The following is a 21913-nucleotide window of genomic DNA, read 5'->3' as shown; positions in this document are numbered from 1 at the left end:
AATATGAATGTTGCTTTTTGTACGTTACAATTACTATACGAATCATAAAAACCAAGTTTTATATGATCAAAACTCATTTCACTGAGCATTTTGACCTGAACTAAATCTATTATGGTATTCACAATTATTTGAGAAGTCTTTTGAAACTTTCATGCACGACCAAAGATTTAATGTTCACCCATATGCAAAATTGATATTTTCTTTAAATGACCCAAATTCGTTTTGTATATAATTATTATGACGCAAACTAAAACCTATTTTTTTTAAGATGAATTGAACTTATTATGCTTATAACATTCTTTAACCAGAATCAAAGTTGACAATTTTTATTTTTAATGTCTCAAACTTATTTTACTTATTACCCATCTTAATCTGAACAAAATTTAAATTTTTTTCTATAATGATCTAAACCCATTTGGCTTACATCTCATTATAACTCAAACGCATTTTAACATATCAAAGTCCTCGATCGTTAACCCGAAAAATTAAAAATATTTAAAAAATATCGAAAATCATTTTGCTGGGCATTTTGACCTGAACCAAATCTACAATGTTAGTCACGGTATTTGGGAGTCTTTTGAAACCTTCAGAGATTACCAAAGATTTAACGTTCACCCAGAGCCAAAATTGATACTCCCTCCGTCCCATTTTAAATGTCATGGGACCCAAAACACACAAATTAAGAGATGTTTGATCATTTTATTTTATGAGCTGTAAAATGACAATAATGTCCTTTAAGCTATTATGGCTAAAAACCAATTTTTTTCTTGGCTAAAAAATCCACTACTTTTTGGCACAATTGTAAGGGCATGGAAATTTAATTTATATGTATAGAAATGACATTTAAATTGGGACAACCAAAAATGAAAAAATGGACATTTAAAATGGGACTGAGGGAGTATGTTTTAATGACCTGGATTCATTTTGCATATAGTTGTTTTGATGCAAACTAAAACCATTTTTTTAAGATGACTCGAACTCATTATGCTTATATCATGTTTTAACCAAAACCAAAATTGACAGCATGTTTTTTCTTAAATGACTCAAACTCATTTTACTTATTGCCTGTTTTGGCGTAAACAAGATTTAAAACTTTTTTTTATAATGACCTAAACTCATTTGGCTTACATCCAGTTATAACTCGAATGGGTTTTGACCTGTCAAAGTCCTCAATCTTTGACCCGAAACAATAAAAGTATTTTAAAGAAAATGATCAAAACTCATTTTGATGGCATTTTGACTTGAACCAAAATTGATATTTTTTTAATGACACGAAATAATATTTGTTATAAGTTTATAACATGCGCACAAATATTCTTACATTGGAACGTCGGCAAAAATAAACACGTCGTGATTGTATGTTTGAAATTCATTAAAACGTATTATATTCAAAGATATAAATGAAAAACAAAGAAAAAAAATATAGATGATTATATGGGTAAACTTAAGGGGATGGAAGAGTAATTATTAATTAAATTTATAAAAGTTGAGTATAGTTGAAGGGTTAGATTTGTAATTATATTTTAGGTTCATAATTGCATATCTGAGTTGTACTCTTATGCTTAATTGACTTGCACATTATAATCAACACCTCAAAATAAAACAAAATTTACATTAACGTCAACAAAAATAAGCATATTGCAATGGTAAGTTAGTTTTTGTTTAAAACACAATATATTAAAAGATACTGAAGAAATAAAAATTTTAAATGAATTTGTCAATTAAATTGGTAAAGATAAAGGGTTTATGTGTAACTACTTTATAAATTAACAAAGTTGTATTGAAGTTGAAAGATCATTTTTTTAACTATTTTATAAACTAAACACTTTTAGCCATACATGTTGTCAAAAATACTATATTGCCCTCAAATTTTCAAAATTTTATGCATTAGTGATTGTATTTTATGCATTAGTGATTGTACATCTTAAAATTTAAGAGGTACTTCATTCATGCTTTATATATAGTATAGATATATATACAGATAAACCATCAATATTTAAAACTTGGGGTTAATTAAGAGTAAAGTTAAAATACAAAGAGAGATAAAAATAAACAATGTGATAAAGATTTGTGACCATATAAAAAACCACATAAAATAAATTCAAAAAAAAGTTAATAAAAAAATCATAACTCAAAATATAAATAAAAAAACAAAAAAAAATAAAAAACTAAAATGTTTCCACCATCATTCCCGATTAAAAAAAATAAAAAAATGACGAAAATACACAATGCCGAAATCAAAGACACAATTATAACTAAAAAAACACAACAGATCGCAAAATTTAACACCATGTCGAATAAAATATAGCACAATGTTGAGTAATATAACACATATAAGGAAAAAAAGACGGAATGTCAAAGATAAAATACACAATCAATGACGAAAATAAACACAAAACACAATAATAAACAAAAAGACACAATGATCCTTTTCATTTATCAATGTCTTTTTTTAGAACGAGAAAGACACTGGAAACATTTTTGTGTTTTAACTTTTATATTTATTTATTAAATTTTGAGTTATGATTTTTTTTATGGGTGTTTGGTGTGGCTACAAATCTTTCACATCATTCTGATTTTTGTCTCTCCTTCGTAATATTACTTGACCCGTGTTTTGATTAATTATTTTTATCTCCTTATGACTTATAACTTATGAAAAGTAAAAAAAAACGTGTTTGAGATTACTTATTATGTAAGAGGATACGTTACAAACTTGTAACTAACAGTTTATTGCTATAAGTCATAAGAAGATAAAATAAGAATCCTAAACACCCCTATATGTTATCAATAAAAAAGCTAATAAATTAAAAAAAATTAATACTTTCATAAGGAACTTTTAAACTCGGTAGTATTGATCAAATATCAACACAAAAGAGTTTAATTGATTTCTAAAATGATGTGGCGGTTTAAGAATAAAAGAGCTAAAATTTGGTGGGAGATTGTATGGTCCTTTCATCACTCGTCCCGGCCGTGGTCTTGTAGTCCGACTAGACTCTCTTAGGCGGGTCCATGGAGGCAGGTTGGTAAAATTTCACCGGATCTTAAACCGACTAATGTAGAGTTCGATCAGATGATTCGAAATGATGTGACAAATGGGTAGAACACATTGTAACACCCCGGCTAAAGCGGAAATGCCTGAATGCGACGTACAGATTGCCCAAAACACATGTGACACCAATAAGTGACAATATTATCATTAATTCATTCCAAAGCATCAAGTACACAAGTTATTTCAAATGAACAAACATAAGGGAAAAGAAACAAAACAAACATCTTCTTGTTTATTATCTAGATAACCTAACTTCTAGTATCCTCTTCATTTCATCCTCTAATGAAAGTACCTGTAGCATATATATAAAATAAAGTCAACTAATTGAATAGTTGGTGAGTTCACACAAGTTTTGATATACGTACATAAAAATCATACAATTCCATGAACAAGTGTAAATGAGCAAGTAATGTCCTTTCCAACTGGGATTGTGCACCAGCGTACTCAGATAAGCGCAAGTAAGGTCCTTTACAGTTGGGATTGTGCACCAACGTACTCGGATAATGAGGCCCTTTTCCACTCATAACAACAAATGTATTGAGCGCAAAGGGGGGAGTATGATCATACTATCTTGAAGTAATCCATGAGCAAGTAATTTGTAGCAAGTGACAAGTAAACACACAAGTCCATGTAGCGAATTGTAGTTTGTAAATAAAGAATAACGAAATTGAATTGTTGATAGGATATATATGCTACCCCCAAAATAGTTAAAAAGGTAAAAAGGGGGTGTAAGAACTCACCTTTGATATTGGAGACAACTTGAAATAATAACCGAAAGCGAGTTAACAAACGAAGCAATTGAATCTCACGAAACTATAAATAATAACGAAGATACAAAAATCAAGGACTAGCTACCGGAATTATAAAGTCAATTAACTTATGGTGAATGGGGACTTGGGGATTTTTAATGAGTTTAACAAAAATGAATAAAGTTTATATAAATCATTTGATGTTTATTAGTTGAAGAACGATTTGTAGACAAATAATTATAACTTATTAATATAAGATTAAATAATAATATTAATAACAATTTATGATTACACATTTGTTTTCAAGTAACATAATTAATTAATTAACTTAAATATTTTGCATGAATTCTCTTAAAGAAAATTATAAATAGTAGTTATGTTGAAATAAAATAAACAATAATTAATTTACTCAATTATTAATTCAAAGATATGAAGTATGTTATATCTATTGTAAAATATTTTAAATAAAAGAAATTTTTATAAATAATCTTATTTAAAAGAAAGTTTATAAGTTATGATGATCAACGAATCATAAGATTTGGATAAATATATATTCATGTTTGTTCTTGCCAAATTACTAGGCTTGATCCAAGATTTAGAAAAATCAAAGTGTTCATCTTGGACATCCATGATCATAATGATTCTTAAAACCAAGATATAATATTTTTATGATAAAAGTAACATGATCATGAAGAACAACTTATGAACAAGTATGAACATTCAAGATAAAATCAAAACAAAAGCTATAAAATGCTTGAAATGGCAACAACTTACTTGTTAGTGCTCTTAAACTTAAGAAAAGAATGGATTGAGGTGTGAAAATAATGGAGGATTTGTCCCCCTTTTATATTGAAAATATAGAGTTGTTATGTCTTAAGGAAATTATGAAAATTAATCATATTTAATATAATTAAAACACAAATTAAAAATTGTTTAATAGGGTATTCAAAAGGTTTAACTATTTTAATAAATTTTACTGAATTAAAACATTCATTAGTTTTTATTAGCTAAGTAACATATGAAAAGATGATGATAATAATAAAATTAATAATAATAATTATAAATAATAAAAGTAGTAGTTGTAGTTAAATAATAATTCTAGTAAATTGCATGGGACATGTACATAAATATTTGATCTTGATTATGAATGTTTTAAATGAGTATGTAATACTACAAGGGTGGTGAAATGTATAATTACATAGAAATGATCACATAAAATACATAAACGAAAATTTAAGATTAATTAATAATATTATAAAAATATATAAATTTAAATAGAAGCAAAACCGAAAATTTAAAATGGGTCGGATATTCGGGTTTGAAAAATAACGAATGTTACAGGACTTACAACTTTTAGAAATTTCGTCCCGAAATTAAAATAAAAAAAATTTAAAAGAGAACAACTAATAAACGAAGTTGTTGGAAATTTTAGCATTTTTATACTTGCATAATTAAAATAAAATAACGTAGATCTTTAAATGACCCCAAAGAACGCCACAAATAGGAAATATGACAATGACACTTATATATAGGATGTACCAGCGGCGTATCCACCATGCCCTTATCATATTGTATTTGCCCCGTTCTCCAAAAATCATTCCATGTTCCGAGTTATTTCACACAACCGGACTTATTATATTTTCCATGCGAGGACTTTGATAATTACGCGTCGACCCATAATTACCTCTATCGTCGGATGGTCCATATAGCTTGCTCTATTGTGTGGTTTTAAGACATAGACTTTATAATTACATAAAATTCTCATATATAACGTTGAAAATAAAAAAAAATAATGAATTTAAAGGGTAAGCCTTACTAAAACATATAGATAGACCATTCAGACCAAGGACGACGCGAAACACTAAGTCAAGTAAATAAAATCATCGAGTCTAAACCTTGGATTAAAAAAGCATGAGGCGAACAAAAGCGAAGAAGTTCTCAACTAAGGCGAAAAGCGAAAATCGCAAAAGCGAACGCTTTTTGAACACGAAGCGACCGTATTTAAAAAAAATATATAATTATTTATAAGCCACATATTATATACAAACTACATTATAATATATATTAAATGTCTAAAACATCAACATATATACATATATATATATATATAGAAAATGGTTCAAATAAGAATAAGTAGTTTCCTAAGAATGGTAAGAACCAATAAATTTTTGACATTTGGCATTACAAATTATGGTGAAAGAATAATTCTAGAAACTATGTCGGTTATAATGATAAAAGAGCAATTTTAGGAAACTATGTCGGTTATTGGTAATTTTATATCTTAACCATTGATTAACATGATCTAATGGATATGATTTATTCTTAGTCTTCCTAAGAAACTACTTCTTTTTAGGATAACCCTCCCTTATATATACATACACACACATATATATATATATATATATATATATATATATATATACACCAAAATTCCAAAAGTAGTGTAGTACAATTTTTTGAGTACCACATTACTCGCCCAAAATATCAAAGTAGCTTAAAAGCAAGTTATCGAGTATCAAATTATTCGGAAGTGTTTTCAAAAGAACACTACTCAAAAGTGTTTCAACTTTCAAAAGTTTATTGCAAAATGTGAAAATTCTAGAAATGGCTAATTATAAAGGTTATGTTGAAAATGGGCTAACTGGTCGCTTTTTGTGCATAAAGCCTTCGCCTCTTCGCTTTTTCGCTTCGCATAAAAGCGCAAAAAGCGTTCTCTTTTTTAACAGGCTTCGCCTTGGGTAGGCAAAAGCGTTGAGGTGCTCGCCTTGGGTTGCTTCTCACCTCACCTCGCCTTGAGCGCGCTTTTTTAAACCAAGGTCTAAACCAAGTAAATGATTTAAAAAAACGAAATAAACGAGGTAATGAAGTTAAAGAATGAAGCATTTGAATTATGAACATCATAACATGTAATTGAAATAATGGGGTTGAGAATAACGTGGTAAGTAAACGTTGCATTTAACAAACGAAATATGAACATGTAATTTGTTAACGCATTGGGTTCGAGAATAGTTTAAATGAACGAAACTTTTAAGTATCAAAATATCATGATGGTTAAAAAAAATGAAAATCTCCAATAGAACATTGACGTGACCAATGGCAACGTTGAGATGAATAAACAATTATATCTTACAAACATGTAAATTGATAATAACTTGAAATGAAATGGATAAACGAAAATTTTAATATTAACATATTGAAATCGATTAAGTTTGTGAAAAGAAAATTTTTCAATAGTAACTTTGTGCTTATTAAGTATATAATTAGAATTTCGAAATTAAAATAAAGTAATTGTCTTAAATTGATGAAATCAAGAACAATAAAATGGTTTAAATAGAATATTAAGTGGAAGAGAAGTACAAGAACAAACAAAACAGTTTGTGTAAAAAATATAACATCAGATAAACTCGGCATGTACATGGGACACAGTCCCGGTTCTAAGTAAACGAATTCGTTTGGAGAGAACCGGTCACCGATAGTAAAATGTAGAAATAAAATGAAATTATGGTTTCTATTAGGTAACTATATACACATATATGTTCATGGTCTCAATTTCCACTTAACGGTTACGTTGATGGGAAATTGGTTATAGATCTCGAGGTAACAAACGTAAAACGATTCACAAAATGCGACTAAGGATGATGTACGGATTTTCGTTTCGTAAAATACAGACGAATATGGATAAAAGATCAATGAACAATCGAAATAAACTTCCTAAACAATATTCTAAAGAAGTGTATAAAAAATCACCTTGGGGTACGTTCGAAAAATGCGTGAAGGAGAAGTTAAAGAAAAGAAAATGTAGCTTGCGATGTTTGTCTTCTCAAGTGTCGGTTTGTTTGGGGTATGAAAGTTGAAGTGAGAGATGGTGCCATAATTTCTTAGCTGAAACTCATTGGCGTTAACGAAAGGGAAATAAAGGAAGGGATACAACATATATTTTAATATACAAAAATCAGTTATAAATCGTGGTATTTTTGTATCTCATGGTGAAATAAGATTTGTTCTATTATATTTAGATTTTTAGTTATCGCTAAGACTTGCAAGTTTTATGAAAGTTTAAATGTATAAACCAATGTTTCTTTTGGCCAATGACATAGGAAAAAAAATAATTATCAAGTTACTTGACTTGTTGAATGAAAAATAGTTTCAAAATGACTCAAAACTTGTTTGAAGCAAATATTTTACTTTAAATATTGTTATATTAATAGTAGTGACGATGATACTAGAATTAATAATATTACTAATAACAATAATAATAAAAGCATTAACATTAATAATAATAATATTGATAAGTACCGTAATAATAATAATGATGGTGACGGTGATGGTACTAATAACAATTGTAGTAGTAGTAATATTAGCAGTGATGATAATATTAGTAACTTTAATAATAATAATAATAATAATAATAACAATAGAGACAATAAATTCTTTTTAAATAAAATCCATTTGACTGAAAGTTAAAAATAACTGAGGATTTGAAATCAGGCGCAAGGTGTTAGTAAAAGAAATAAATTGTAGGAAAGTATGCAAAAGTAACTATAGACGAGTTTGATGAGTTTTGTAAAGATCTAAGTATTGAAACCGGAAAATCGTGTAAGGGCGAGGGTATTGCATGGCGGAAAAAAATTAGGTCTTCCAAAGGAAGGCGAGTGTGCTAAGGTCACCACAATGTTAGTAGGCTTGAAGCATGAGGTTAAACATGTGATTGAGACAAATGCTTAGGTACAGGTCTTGCAGATGGGTGAGTGGCGTTGAGTTTGGGTAGGTCTTAGCAATAAGTGGTAATTGAATCTACCATAAATTGAAGTATATCAACGTTTCAGGGAAGTAAAGTGATGGGAATTACACATACTATACAAAGGGTGTGTTTCAGCGTGAGGTTTTTCGGTTGGGTATAGTTTGCGTTTTCAAGAATGGTGCTGAGTTCAGATTTGAATTTACTATAGTGATGAAGGTGGGTGCGGTCAAACGTGGGGTGATCGGGATCGCGGAGACCATTTGCTTGATAACTTGGATTGTCATTTTGCGAGTTAAGTGTAACAACTAGGAAACGAGGAGGCATGATATGAAACATGAAGAATTCGCGTGACTTGGGACGTAAGTATGAAAACGACTAATAGATACATCAATAAAAACAAGTAAAGAAAAGAAATCACATAAAACAAATTTGAAATCGAACTTGGAATTCCCATGAAACGTCATGAGTTTTCGCCTTTCAATAAATGAAAAACCTCATAAATTATTGAATAATCATAAGGAAAAAGTATTAAACTTAACAATAAATAGTGAAATCGAATTGAAAATCGAGTGTTCATGTACCACCATGACTTTTTGAATTTCAATTCTAAAACATAAGAGTAAATGAGTATAACAATAAGGTAATCGAATTGAAATTCGACCATTCATGTATCACCATGACCTTCCGAATTTTCAATTATAACACGTAGTAGTAAATGAATAAAATAATATAGTAATCAAATCAAAATTCAACCATTTATGTATCACCATAACTTTTTAAATTTTCAATTCTAAAATGTATTAGTAAGCGAATAAAATAATGTAGTAATCAAATCGAAATTTAACCATTTATGTATCACCATAACATTTTTTGAATTTTCTATTCTAAAACATAATAGTAAAATAATAAATTAATCGTATTGAAATTCGGTTATTACCTTCCGAACATCTAAAATTTTAAAACGTAAATGGATGTATAAATAACGAAAATGAGTCACAAAATTTTTAAACTTCGCTATTTTCGTATAAAAATGCGTAATTAAATCGAACCGAAAGCTGGCTATTCGTGTACAGACTTCCAGCTAAAACACATTGTAAAACATACAGGAGGGCAACCATATTCTTTTCACAAAGAGAACATGGTCACGTTTGAAAACTTAAAGTTGTGATTCATATGGTGTTAAAAGTGGTATGCTTTGGTTTAATAGAGTTCATGCTCTTTCCTAACTCTTCAGGTAAGCAACCGGGTCCCGCGTCTGATTGGGATTTATACGCGTTGCTTATCCTTAGGTTTCAATAACCTTGGTGTCAAGAGTTTCGGAAAACAGGCACGTCCCCCTTACAGTTTACTACATACCCGCCATAACAAACCATCTTTAAGAGGAAGAAATATCGGACAACCAAAAATCGAAAATTTGATTATTGAAATTGAAAATCTTTGTGTTAGGCATAAGCCTTGGACTTGTGTGTGCTTGTGTAATTGAAGTAATTGAATCATCAGTATAATAGTATCAAATAAGTGCTTTGAACAATCAAATAGACCCCACATAATTTCTAACATGCGACCCTACATAAATAAAATTAAGCTATAACTAACTAGAACATTACGTCTAATGTCCTATCTTATAGTCACGACTCTGATACCAATCTGTAACACCCCGGCTAAAGCGGAAATGCCTGAGTGTGACGTACAGATTGCCCAAAACACATGTGACACTATTAAGTGACAATATTATCATTAATTCATTCCAAAGCATCAAGTACACAAGTTATTTCAAATGAACAAACATAAGGGAAAAGAAACAAAACAAACATCTTCTTGTTTATTATCTAGATAACCTAACTTCTAGTATCCTCTTCATTTCATCCTCTAATGAAAGTACCTGTAGCATATATATAAAATAAAGTCAACTAATTGAATAGTTGGTGAGTTCACACAAGTTTTGATATAAGTACATAAAAATCATACAATTCCATGAACAAGTGTAAATGAGCAAGTAATGTCCTTTCCAACTAGGATTGTGCACCCGCGTACTCAGATAAGCGCAAGTAAGGTCCTTTACAGTTGGGATTGTGCACCAACGTACTCGGATAATGAGACCCTTTTCCACTCATAACAACAAATGTATTGAGCGCAAAGGGGGGAGTATGATCATACTATCTTGAAGTAATCCATGAGCAAGTAATTTGTAGCAAGTGACAAGTAAACACACAAGTCCATGTAGCGAATTGTAGTTTGTAAATAATGAATAAACGAAATTGAATTGTTGATAGGATATATATGCTACCCCCAAAATAGTTAAAAAAAAAGGTAAAAAGGGGGTGTGAGAACTCACCTTTGATATTGGAGACAACTTGAAATAATAACCGAAAGCGAGTTAACAAACGAAGCAATTGAATCTCACGAAACTATAAATAATAACGAAGATACAAAAATCAAGGACTAGCTACCGGAATATAAAGTTAATTAACTTATGGTGAATGGAGACTTGGGGATTTTTAATGAGTTTAACAAAAATGAATAAAGTTTATACAAATCATTTGATGTTTATTAGTTGAAGAACGTTTTGTAGACAAATAATTATAACTTATTAACATAAGATTAAATAATAATATTAATAACAATTTATGATTACACATTTGTTTCCAAGTAACATAATTAATTAATTAACTTAAATATTTTTCATGAATTCTCTTAAAGAAAATTATAAATAGTAGTTATGTTAAAATAAAATAAAAAATAATTAATTTACTCAATTATTAATTCAAAGATATGAAGTATGTTATATCTAATCTTATTTAAAAGAAAGTTTATAAGTTATGATGATCAACGAATCATAAGATTTGGATAAATATATATTCATGTTTGTTCTTGCCAAATAACTAGGCTTGATCCAAGATTTAGAAAAATCAAAGTGTTCATCTTGGATATCCATGATCATAATGATTCTTAAAACCAAGATATAATATATTTATGATAAAAGTAACATGATCATGAAGAACAACTTATGAACAAGTATGAATATTCAAGATAAAATCAAAACAAAAGCTATAAAATGCTTGAAATGACAACAACTTACTTGTTAGTGCTCTTAAACTTAAGAAAAGAATGGATTGAGGTGTGAGAATAATGGAGGATTTGTCCCCCTTTTATATTGAAAATATAGAGTTGTTATGTCTTAAGGAAATTATGAAAATTAATCATATTTAATATAATTAAAACACAAATTAAAAATTGTTTAATAGGGTATTCAAAAGGTTTAACTATTTTAATAAATTTTACTGAATTAAAACATTCATTAGTTTTTATTAGCTAAGTAACATATGAAAAGATGATGATAATAATAAAATTAATAATAATAATTATAAATAATAAAAGTAGTAGTTGTAGTTAAATAATAATTCTAGTAAATTGCATGGGACATGTACATAAATATTTGATCTTGATTATGAATGTTTTAAATGAGTATGTAATACTACAAGGGTGGTGAAATGTATAATTACATAGAAATGATCACATAAAATACATTAACGAAAATTTGAGATTAATTAATAATATTATAAAAATATATAAATTTAAATAGAAGCAAAACTGAAAATTTGAAATGGGTCGGATTTTCGGGTTTGAAAAGTAACGAATGTTACACACATGGTCTCGGCTGAATTGTTGTTTAGACGTTTGGCCACTGAAAAACCGATTTCCAAACATAATTTAAACTGAAAAGTCAAAGAGGTACATGATGAGATTGGAGTAGAAACCCGATGGGTCCGGTTCTCTTGGAGGAGTTTAGGGAGTTGCTAATCATGTGTCAACATGTCTTACTCGAGCGGGTAAAGATAAAATAGTCTAGTGTGGTGACCCTCAGTTGAGTTTTCGGTCTACAATCTAAAAAGCATATTGGTATAAAGAATTAAGTAGGCCCGTTTATGTTTTTGAATGGAACAATTGGATTTTGAAAAAAGTGGGTTTTATGGCTTGACAAGCTATGCTTAAACAGCCGACCTTTGAAGCTTTGGCTAAGAGAAATATTCCGGTAAGTTCAACCGAGTGCCCAATTTGTGGTAGGGAAGAGGAATCGGCTGATCATATTCTCATTTTTTGTGAAGAAGCTCAAGTGGTGTGGTGCTTGATTTCCCAATGGTGCAAGGTACCTCCGATTTATGCATTTAGTGTTTGAGATTTGGTTATGCTTCATAGGTACATGTCAGCTCCAAAGGATAATGCTAAAGTTTTTCATGCGATTTGCCTATTTACAATGTGATGTATCTTTGAAAGAAATGAAAGGATCTAGCCCACAATGTGTAACATCCTATTTTCGTTAAGAATTAATAAAATAAATTTCGTTTATTTTATAGTGTGTCGTTGGTCGGTTTAAATAAATAAACTAATAGAAGGTGGGCTTGGACTTTAGAAGACGAAATAAGAGATGGAATGGGCCTTAGGTCCATGGGCTTAAGGGAGTATAAATACCCCTTAAACCCTAAACTTTTCTATTTTTATCCATCTCTATACCATAGCCTACACCATAAAAAACACACACAAACACTATCCTATAACCCGAGCCAAGATCCGAAGGTGAAAACCCGAGCTTGTTGGTGCTGAAACGTCGTGACGAGCCAAACCTACATCAACACTAGCTTGAGTTCGTTTACCAACTCGTTTAAGGTACGTTTATAACAAGAACTTGTTCATTTAGGTTCGGATTCGTCTAGAAATCATAGATCTCTTTGTGTATGGTGATAACGAATCTAATGCAACAAATCGTACTGAATTCCGTTAACGTTTGATGGGGTAATTGATTGATTAATAAACCGGGTTTAGAAATGAACAAATCGCACCCTCTAAGACCCGATGTTTGAATGAATGGATGATTAGGGTTTGTTCGCGCTGAGATTTCGAGTCTATTGATACCAAAATCATGTTTTTCATCATGATTTCCAGATCTTGGGACTGTTCACCGTTTATGTTCATATCGATTTTGACTTTGACCTCTGAGTCAAAGTCTGGATAAGATTGATGCAATTCGTTATGATAAGATAACGAATTAGTTTACCTATTCGTTATGTCCACATAACGAATTAGTTCACCTATTCGTTATGTCCACATAACGAATTAGTTCACCCATTCGTTATATCCAGATAACGAATTCCAGTTCGTTATGTTAAGATAACGAAGTAACTCACCAATTCGTTATGATTAAGATAACGAATTAAGTCATTCGTTATTCACCAATTTGTTATGATAGGATAACGAACCAGATAACGAATCAAGTTGTGATAAGATAACGAACCCCATAGCGAATCAGATAGCGAGTCAGATAACGAATTAGGCTTGATTCGTTATAGCGAAGGAATTAACGAATTGGTTATTAATTTAAAATTCTAATGAAAAATGTGTTAAGATGGTTAATGAAAATAAAATTTTTTCAAGCTGACTTGGCAGCTTAACCCCAGCCAGGGGCTCTGCCCCTTGGACCCTGCTAGGGGCTGCCGCCCCCATAGAACCCTGCTACCAGGGGCGCTGCCCCCGGACCCCTATTCGTTGAGGGTAATAATTAAACTAGAAAAACGATATGGATAGTGATAGTAATTAATACGCGTAATTGTTATACAGTTAGCCGTGAACAACTAAAGAAAGGGATTACCATTAACTCTGAACGTAACCGCATTCAGGTGAGTTTCTAGCCCCATTCCTTGTTATGTTTTCGGGGCTGTGTGCATACTCGATGTAATTAGTTAATACACTTATCTTAAATGGTAAATGTATGCCTTTATATGATTATGTATGAATGATGCTTGACGGTGCGCGAATGATCTTCGGATATTGCGCGTATCGTCGGGTGATAATCGATGATATGAATGATATATATGTAAATAAAGTATGAATGATATATAAACATATGTATGAAAGTTATGATTATGAATTCATAGACAGGTATGGTATGGTTGTATAGAAGAAAGGGAACCGGGCCCTAACAATTCTCGAGGCAGAAAGGGAACCGGGAACGGAGCCCTAATAATTCTCGAGGCAGAAAAGGGAACCGAGCTCTTATAATTCTCCAGACATAATAGAATAATGTAAAGTAGGGTTTAATATAAAGAATGAAAGAAAGAAAGAAAGTGTATGATTATGTTTGTATGAAAGAAAGGTAAGTAAATTATATAATATGTATCTTTGGATGCGTATGTAAGAATATGTGAACGCATTGTACAATTACCTGGTTAACTAGAACTCACTCAGCATAACTGACTTTTAGTATGCACGCAGGTGAGTAGGATGAGGCAGCTCGCTTGAGGGGAATACATGGCATTGAATTGAAGATATTGGCATCTCAAGGAAATGTTATGTTATTTAAAAGACTATGTTATATGTTTAAAAGATCTGAATGTTTGTTAAGACAAGATTTGATGATTATGTAATATATTGGTTTGAAGTTTTTTATATTTTGCGTAAAGTTTTTATTAACTATGATAATTAGAACTATGTTTATGAGAAAATCCAACGTCTAATGTAGGGCACCGGGAACGGGGCCTTACACAATGGGACCATGCTCATATTCAAAGCCTATACGAAGAGATTAAATCTCTAAGTTGCCTTTTGATTAAGTATATATCCAAAAAAAGAAGGTTAACTTGGGAGGGTTGGTGTAGGTTTTGGCTGTAATTCATTGTTATTGTTGTATGGTTTTGCTTTTGGGGGTTAGGCTTAGTATTTTCTTTCTTTACCTCCTTTTTTGGCGGTTCTAGCATCTTGCTAGTTTTAATAAAGTTTTGTTGGTTGTTCCAAAAAAAAAAACACATAAGAGCATTCTTGGCAAGTTCTCTATCACTATCTCTATAATTACACTAAAAACAAATATCCTTTCTCTCTACTTTTTAATTATTAAACTCCGTAATACTTTTTATCCATTTATCATTACACATTTTCTCTCATCCACTTACAACCATTTCAGAAATGTGATTATTCGAGCTGGTACCGTACCACAATAATATATTGGCATGTATTCGATTTGTGTTTTTCGTTTTTACTTATATTCAGTTTCGCTATTTTTCGTTTCTGTGCTAACAGAGGCGGAACCAATGCTTTAGCATGGGGTCACCCGCACCACTTGAATTTTACTTTTTAAAGTATTTATAAGCTAAATTACGACTGCATCCCAAGAAAATTGACACTGGCCCCATGGGCTTTCAAAAACCGACCTTGAGAAAAAAAATTCCCGAGTACACCTGCGTACCAGTACCGATCTATCCCTATCTTCATGGTTGATGTTTAGTAATACTTTCGCATTTTGTGAGTTTATTTCTCTTTTATGTTTTCATGTAAATATGCACCACACCTTTTGTGTAAACATGGTAGCATACCGGTTTGTCGATGCATCGAGCAAGAAAACTTTCAACTTCTGTTAGAATAACTATTCTATATAAATTCAATTTTATAGGTTTCAACAAAATGCTTCTAAACGTAAATTTTGATTTATACAATTAAATATACATATTGAATATTTAACAAACACATAAACAAATCAAAATCTGAACTCATTTGTAATATTACATACGCTGAATATGTGGTCAAAGCCTTTTCTTACGCACCATATCTTTTCAATCCTCTAAAACCACGCCATATGGTGAATCCACACAAAAAACACCAAGAAATATGGTGTTTCATACAATGTTTGTTCTAATTTTAGACTATCTTCAACCTCATAAATATCCCCAAACATATTCTTGCAGATCTAACAATTCAATTCAAAGCCAAAAATCTAGACACAATGGAATTCAAATCATGTATGGTTTTTACCATTTTCATGTTCATAGCCATTGCGCAGGCTGAAGTTTTCGACATCACAAAATTTGGTGCTAAGGCTGATGCTGAGATTAGTAAGGTAAACGACCAACCAACACCATGCATATATACATGTTTCTTGCAAATTTATCAAATTGTTAAATAGTATATATGTTAATGTCTAGGCTTTGGCTGATGCATGGGCTAAAGTATGTTCCGCACCACAACCGAGTCAGCTGCTTATTCCAAAAGGACGATATTTGTTGAACACGGTCGAGTTTAATGGACCATGTAAATCTCCGGTCGAGGTTAAAATCGACGGAACTTTGATAGGTCCTGAAGATCCGGTGACCATTCCAAAAGGATCCCAATGGATCACATTTAGCTATATCACTGCCATGAAAATAATGGGTGCAAAATTATATCAATTTAAAGATATTCATTAAAAATACTTTATGCCATTTATTGGCTTGACATTGTTCATATGACGTTGTTTCAGGTTCGGGTACGTTAGACGGTGTTGGAGGGGCCATGTCTTGGTCAACAGACGATCCAAAAACAACTGTTGAAAAAGGCTCACCCCTTCAATATGTATACATGTCTTTCCTTAATAGTACATTTTTGTATGATTATTATTTGATAGTCACATTTTTATGGTACATATATATTACTTTGCTGTAATTTACATAAAAATAAAAATTGGAGACATGGGTTTTACTGGGAGGAACTTAATCTTTATCCTCGGGATAGAGTAAGATGTCTCCTTGTCTCATGCTTTCGAGACCTTAACAACAGCTTTGCTTTGAGTGTCATGTTAATGAATTAACGACCATTAGAGTTTGGCCAACAAGCCACTTTTAGCCTCTAGAACACCACATCATAAAGCTTTTACCACACACAAAAAATACTATTTTTTTTGGCTAATAATAAAAAGGTACGTGGTTAATCAAAAAGGTTTTACCATTGTACTTTTAATATACAATATTGTTTTTGGTTAATTTCTTATCAGATGGGTTTGAGTGCTTTTGAAGGATGGGTGTTTTTGATGTTTAGACTTTTTTATTTTAAGTTGTTTTTGGGTTTTGTTATGTTCTTATATGTTAAAACTAATGCAGAATCTTAACTTTAACTTCATCAAAGATTCTTACATTACCGGAATAACTTCTAAGGACAGCAAGAATATCCACATGAATCTGGTGCAATGTACCAATGTTACAGTCCAAGATTTTAAAGCAAGTGCGCCCGGATCAAGCCCAAACACCATTGGAATCCATGTTGTGTGGTCGAAAAACATCAATATCAAGAATTGCGTAATAGGTACCGGTGACGACTGTGTCTCAATTGGCGATGGAAACGATCACGTAATCGTGGAGGGAGTGAAATGTGGTCCGGGCAAGGGTATTAGCATTGGAGGTTTGGGTAGAAACACCGGTGAGAAACCAGTGACGGGAGTTACCGTTAAGAACTGCTCGTTTTCGTCAACGCTTAATGGTGTTTGGATTAAAACATGGCCTCATTCACATCCCGGAGACGCAGGAGATATTCATTTTGAAGATCTTACCATGGAAAAAGTTGACAACCCTGTTTTCATCCAACAAGATTATTGCCCCCATATCGAATGCAAAAAAGATGTAAGTATATGTTGCATGCATGCAGACACCATATTTTTTTTTATTAGGGTCAGTTATAGACACCTTCTGATATCTGATCCTACATTGTTTCAAATAGCCACTTTGGTAGATCAGACGAGGGTTTTGATAAAAAAGAAATTCAAAATTTGACCGTCTATGGCCAGAACAACCGTCCAGAGTTCTAACCAGTGACCAATAATTTTCAAATTTCCTTTTTGGTCAAAATGGTTGTTTGAATGGCTGTTTAATGGTGTGAAATTAGATGAGTTGTTGTAGCTACAACATTAGCATGACCTTTTTATTAGTAAATATTAATGCATCTGATTGACTTTGTTTCTAAATTGTTTGAATGACAATGCATGCAGAGTCCATCAAACGTTAAGATTCATAATGTTATCATCAAGAATGTTAAGGGGACTTCGAACTCACCGGAAGTTGTGAAGCTGAGATGCAGCAAGGCAACTAAGGGATGTGAGAAAGTGGAGATTTCTAATATAAATTTGAAGTATGATGGTCCTGCAGGCAAAGCAATTCAAGAATGCCAGCACGTGAAGCCAATTTATTCCGGCCAACTTGTTCCTCCAGGCTGTGCAAAGTCTTTTGAAGATAATTGATCAAAGTTGAAGGTAGCAGTTTGAAGTGACCGTTAGAATAAGAATGAATCAATAGTATAGTAGGCTAGTTTGTTGCAAAATAAACGTTTCTCTCTTTTGTGTTTAGTTTAATTTCTGGTTGCTTGCTTGCCTGCCTTTTTAAAAGGCTCTTGTTATTCAATAATACATGCATTTTTACAAAGTTTATACATATTGGAATTAATCATAAAAAGGAACTTAGGTTATGCTTTATAGGAAATATATTTTTTCTTACGTATTTAACTAAGGGGCGTGTATGTAATTCTTGGTTATGGTTAAGTGGTTATTTGTGGTGTTACTATTATTGTTTTAATTGAAGCGATGCCGTCATTTTAATTCACACTTCATAGTGTTTAGATAGGGTGTCCCGAACTAGAATACTAGTAGGCCATTTGTATACAAATGTAATATGTTGTTCAATTGTTAATCCAAGTGTAGTTTGCTTGTTCTTATTCTCGGTCATATCATATTGTGTGTAGAGTGTATATTGGTGTTTTTGATTTACCAAGATGTGGTATCAGAGCCCAGGGTTCAAATTATCGAACACTGTTATTCAAGAAGCAAGCTCAGGAATTTGAATTGGCGTTCGTCAGGAAACCTATGGAGAAAGTTGTTCTTCGCAGCGATATCAAATAGGCAGATCCGAAGGGTGATGGAAGATAAGACCAAACATGATCTCGGTTGAAGGAGCGTGGGAAGATGGACAATTTTGTTAACCGTATGTAAAAGTCTCAAAGAAGGCAAGAAGAAGGAAATTTTAGGAAATGCAATTAATGAAAGATCAAAATAGGAATGATCATAGCAGGGTAAATGCCCATGAAAAAGCCGTAGAACGTATTGGTTATTGGACGATCGTTTGTTTTGTCAAAGATGATTTCATTATTCACAAACATTGTACGTATTGGAGAAAATATACAAAGAAACTATCATCCTATTTTAATGGAGATATTCTAAATATAATATACATGAATACAAATATATATAAAATATGTTCCACTAATACGCCCCGAAAATCGAAGAAGTAGCTTGCCGAATGCACAAAATGGATCGGAACCGAGAAAATAACGGTTTCGGAAGCCTTTTGGTGAATATATCTGTGTATTGGTAGTCGGCGGGAACATGTAGGACGCACATGGTTGGTTACAAGGCACACCTTCTCATGAATAATGTGAATATCAATTTCAACGTCTTTCGTGCGTTGGTGTTGAACTGGATTATGAGACAGGTACATTGCAGAAATATTGTCACAATAAATAATAGAGGCATGTCTGATGGGGACGTGTAGCTCGAGAAGTAGGTTACGTAACTATGTTAACTCTGCCACTGTATTAGCTACACCTCTATATTCTGCCTCGGCACTTGATCTTGAGATAGTTTGTTGTTGTTTAGATAACCAAGAAACTAAGTTGTCCCCAATGAGAACACAATAACCCGATGTTGAACGTCTCGAATCCAGGCAACCCCCCCTCCCCAATCCGCATCAGAGTATGCAATGAGTTTTGCAGATCGAGAAGGAGAAAGGTGGACACCAAAGTCCACGATCTGCTTAACATACCACAAGAGACGTTTAAGGAAATTCATATGAGGTTCACGAGGTGCATGTATAAATAGCATACTTGTTGCACCGCGTATGCAATGCCCGGCCTAGTGAAAGTTAAGTATTGTACCACCTCGGCAAGACTACGATATAAAGTACCGTCTGGAAGTAAAGCTCCCATATTCGCACTAAGTTTAGAGTTTGCATCAGTGGGGGTTTGAGATGGCTTGAAATCAAGTATATTTGCCCTTACCAAAATTTTTTGATGCACATGATCGTTGAGAAAGGAACAATCCCTCATGTTGATGTTGCATCTCAATACCAAGAAAATGATGTAGTCTTCCCAAGTCGGTCATGGCAAATTCTTGTGACATGGATTTGATGAAATGTTGAAGAAGATTTTTGTTGGAGGCTGTTAAAATAATATCATCAACATAAAGTAACAAGTAAGCCATATCATTACCTCTTTTGTAGATAAAAATAGAGATATCCGAGATAGAACCCTTGAACCCACACTTGGTAATGTAAGTTGCGAACCTTTGGTACTAAGTGACGTGCTGGGAACTCTTGAACCCACACCAACCTTTGGTAGAAAATGGATAAACCGATTCGTCAAACGTGATGTGCCAGGAAAGGATAACTTTACCGGAGGATGTATCGAGGCAACGGTTACCACGATGGTCCGTGGGATACACAAGAAAAACACATGGAGTGGACCGAGGTGCGAGTTTGTGTGGACGGGTAGTGGTTTGGTTGGGTCAGCAAAGGCATCCGAAGACACGAAGGTGGTCGTATGTAGGATGCTTCATGTAAAGGATGAGGTTGGTGTGTTGAATTTAAGTAGTTTGGAAGGAAGGATGTTATGAAGGTAGGCTGAGGTGTGAGTAGCTTCCACCCAATAGTGTGGTGGAAGAGAAGCACGAGTGAAGAGGGATAACATAAGCTCGTTAATGCGACAAATCATACGTTTGTTGATCTCGTACGTTGTGAGGTATGAGGACAAGAAAACCGAAATTGTAAGCCATGTTGAGAAGCAAAATTTTTAAATTGTGTGTTGTTGAATTTGCCCCCCATGTCACATTGAAAAGGCTTTTATTGTTCGGTGAAATTATGTGTAGATGAGGTTATGAAATTGAGTGAACTTGGTGAACGTTTCATATTTAAACTTAAGGGAAAAAACCCAAGCAAAATGAGTAAAGTCATCGATGATGACAAGGTAATATTTATAAGCATTTTTACTCACAATCGGTGAGGTCCATAAATCACAATGCAATATATCAAAAGGAAAAAAAGTAGTAGAATTAGATAAAATAAATGGCAAACGTTTGTGCTTAGCAGTTTGGCACGAATTACAAAGAAAAGAATGACTTTGTTTATTACAAGGAATAAACTTATTTGAACTTACAAAATCTAGAACAGGCAATCCAGGATGTCCTAGACGTTGATGCCAAAGCGTGGTGTCTGAGTGGGCTACGAAGGCGAAAGCAGATTGAGTAGCGGGATCCGTGAGTGGGTAGAGATTACTGTCACTGTTGTGACGTCTCAGGATCCTCCCGTTTGGGTATTCATTTACAGAAAAATCAAAAGGATCAAAATCAACAGACACCCAATTATCGACACTAAATTTTCGAACAAAAATTAAATATTTAACAATGGAAGGTGTGTGAAGAATATTATTGAGTTGGAGAGGTGGCGAGGAGTGGGGAAGAGTGGTATGACCCGATCCGACAACTAGTACTCGATTGCCATTTCCAACAAGAATAGAGTTAATAGTATTAATACTTGGTGTGGA

The 21913-nt window shown here is 32.4% G+C and overlaps 1 protein-coding gene across 1 annotated transcript; it reads left to right on the top strand.

Moving 5' to 3' along the window:
• The first annotated feature begins 16168 nt into the window (after positions 1–16168).
• On the top strand, positions 16169–18680 carry LOC143595859 (polygalacturonase-like). The gene is made up of 5 exons (XM_077074772.1): positions 16169–16421; positions 16507–16732; positions 16821–16912; positions 17437–17952; positions 18318–18680. Exons 1-5 carry the CDS (start codon positions 16308–16310, stop codon positions 18564–18566), a joined length of 1197 nt encoding a protein of 398 aa, XP_076930887.1. The 5' UTR covers positions 16169–16307; the 3' UTR covers positions 18567–18680.
• Positions 18681–21913: the final 3233 nt, after the last annotated feature.

This window comes from Bidens hawaiensis, unplaced genomic scaffold (genome assembly GCF_021521415.1).
Source record: "Bidens hawaiensis isolate Kalapana, Puna unplaced genomic scaffold, B.hawaiensis_p1.1 tig00045576_1, whole genome shotgun sequence".
NCBI lineage: Eukaryota > Viridiplantae > Streptophyta > Magnoliopsida > Asterales > Asteraceae > Bidens > Bidens hawaiensis.
Note: the sequence above shows the minus strand (reverse complement) of the source record. Positions and strands in the feature narration are given on the sequence as shown.

What these genes read in the sequence shown, in the direction of transcription:
- LOC143595859 (XM_077074772.1), top strand. Translation starts at nt 16,308, where the DNA reads ATGGAATTCAAATCATGTATGGTTTTTACCATTTTCATGTTCATAGCC. An exon ending in CTGATGCTGAGATTAGTAAG is followed by an intron (nt 16,422 to 16,506) that starts GTAAACGACCAA and finishes GTTAATGTCTAG; the next exon opens with GCTTTGGCTGATGCATGGGC. An exon ending in AAGGCTCACCCCTTCAATAT is followed by an intron (nt 16,913 to 17,436) that starts GTATACATGTCT and finishes AAACTAATGCAG; the next exon opens with AATCTTAACTTTAACTTCAT.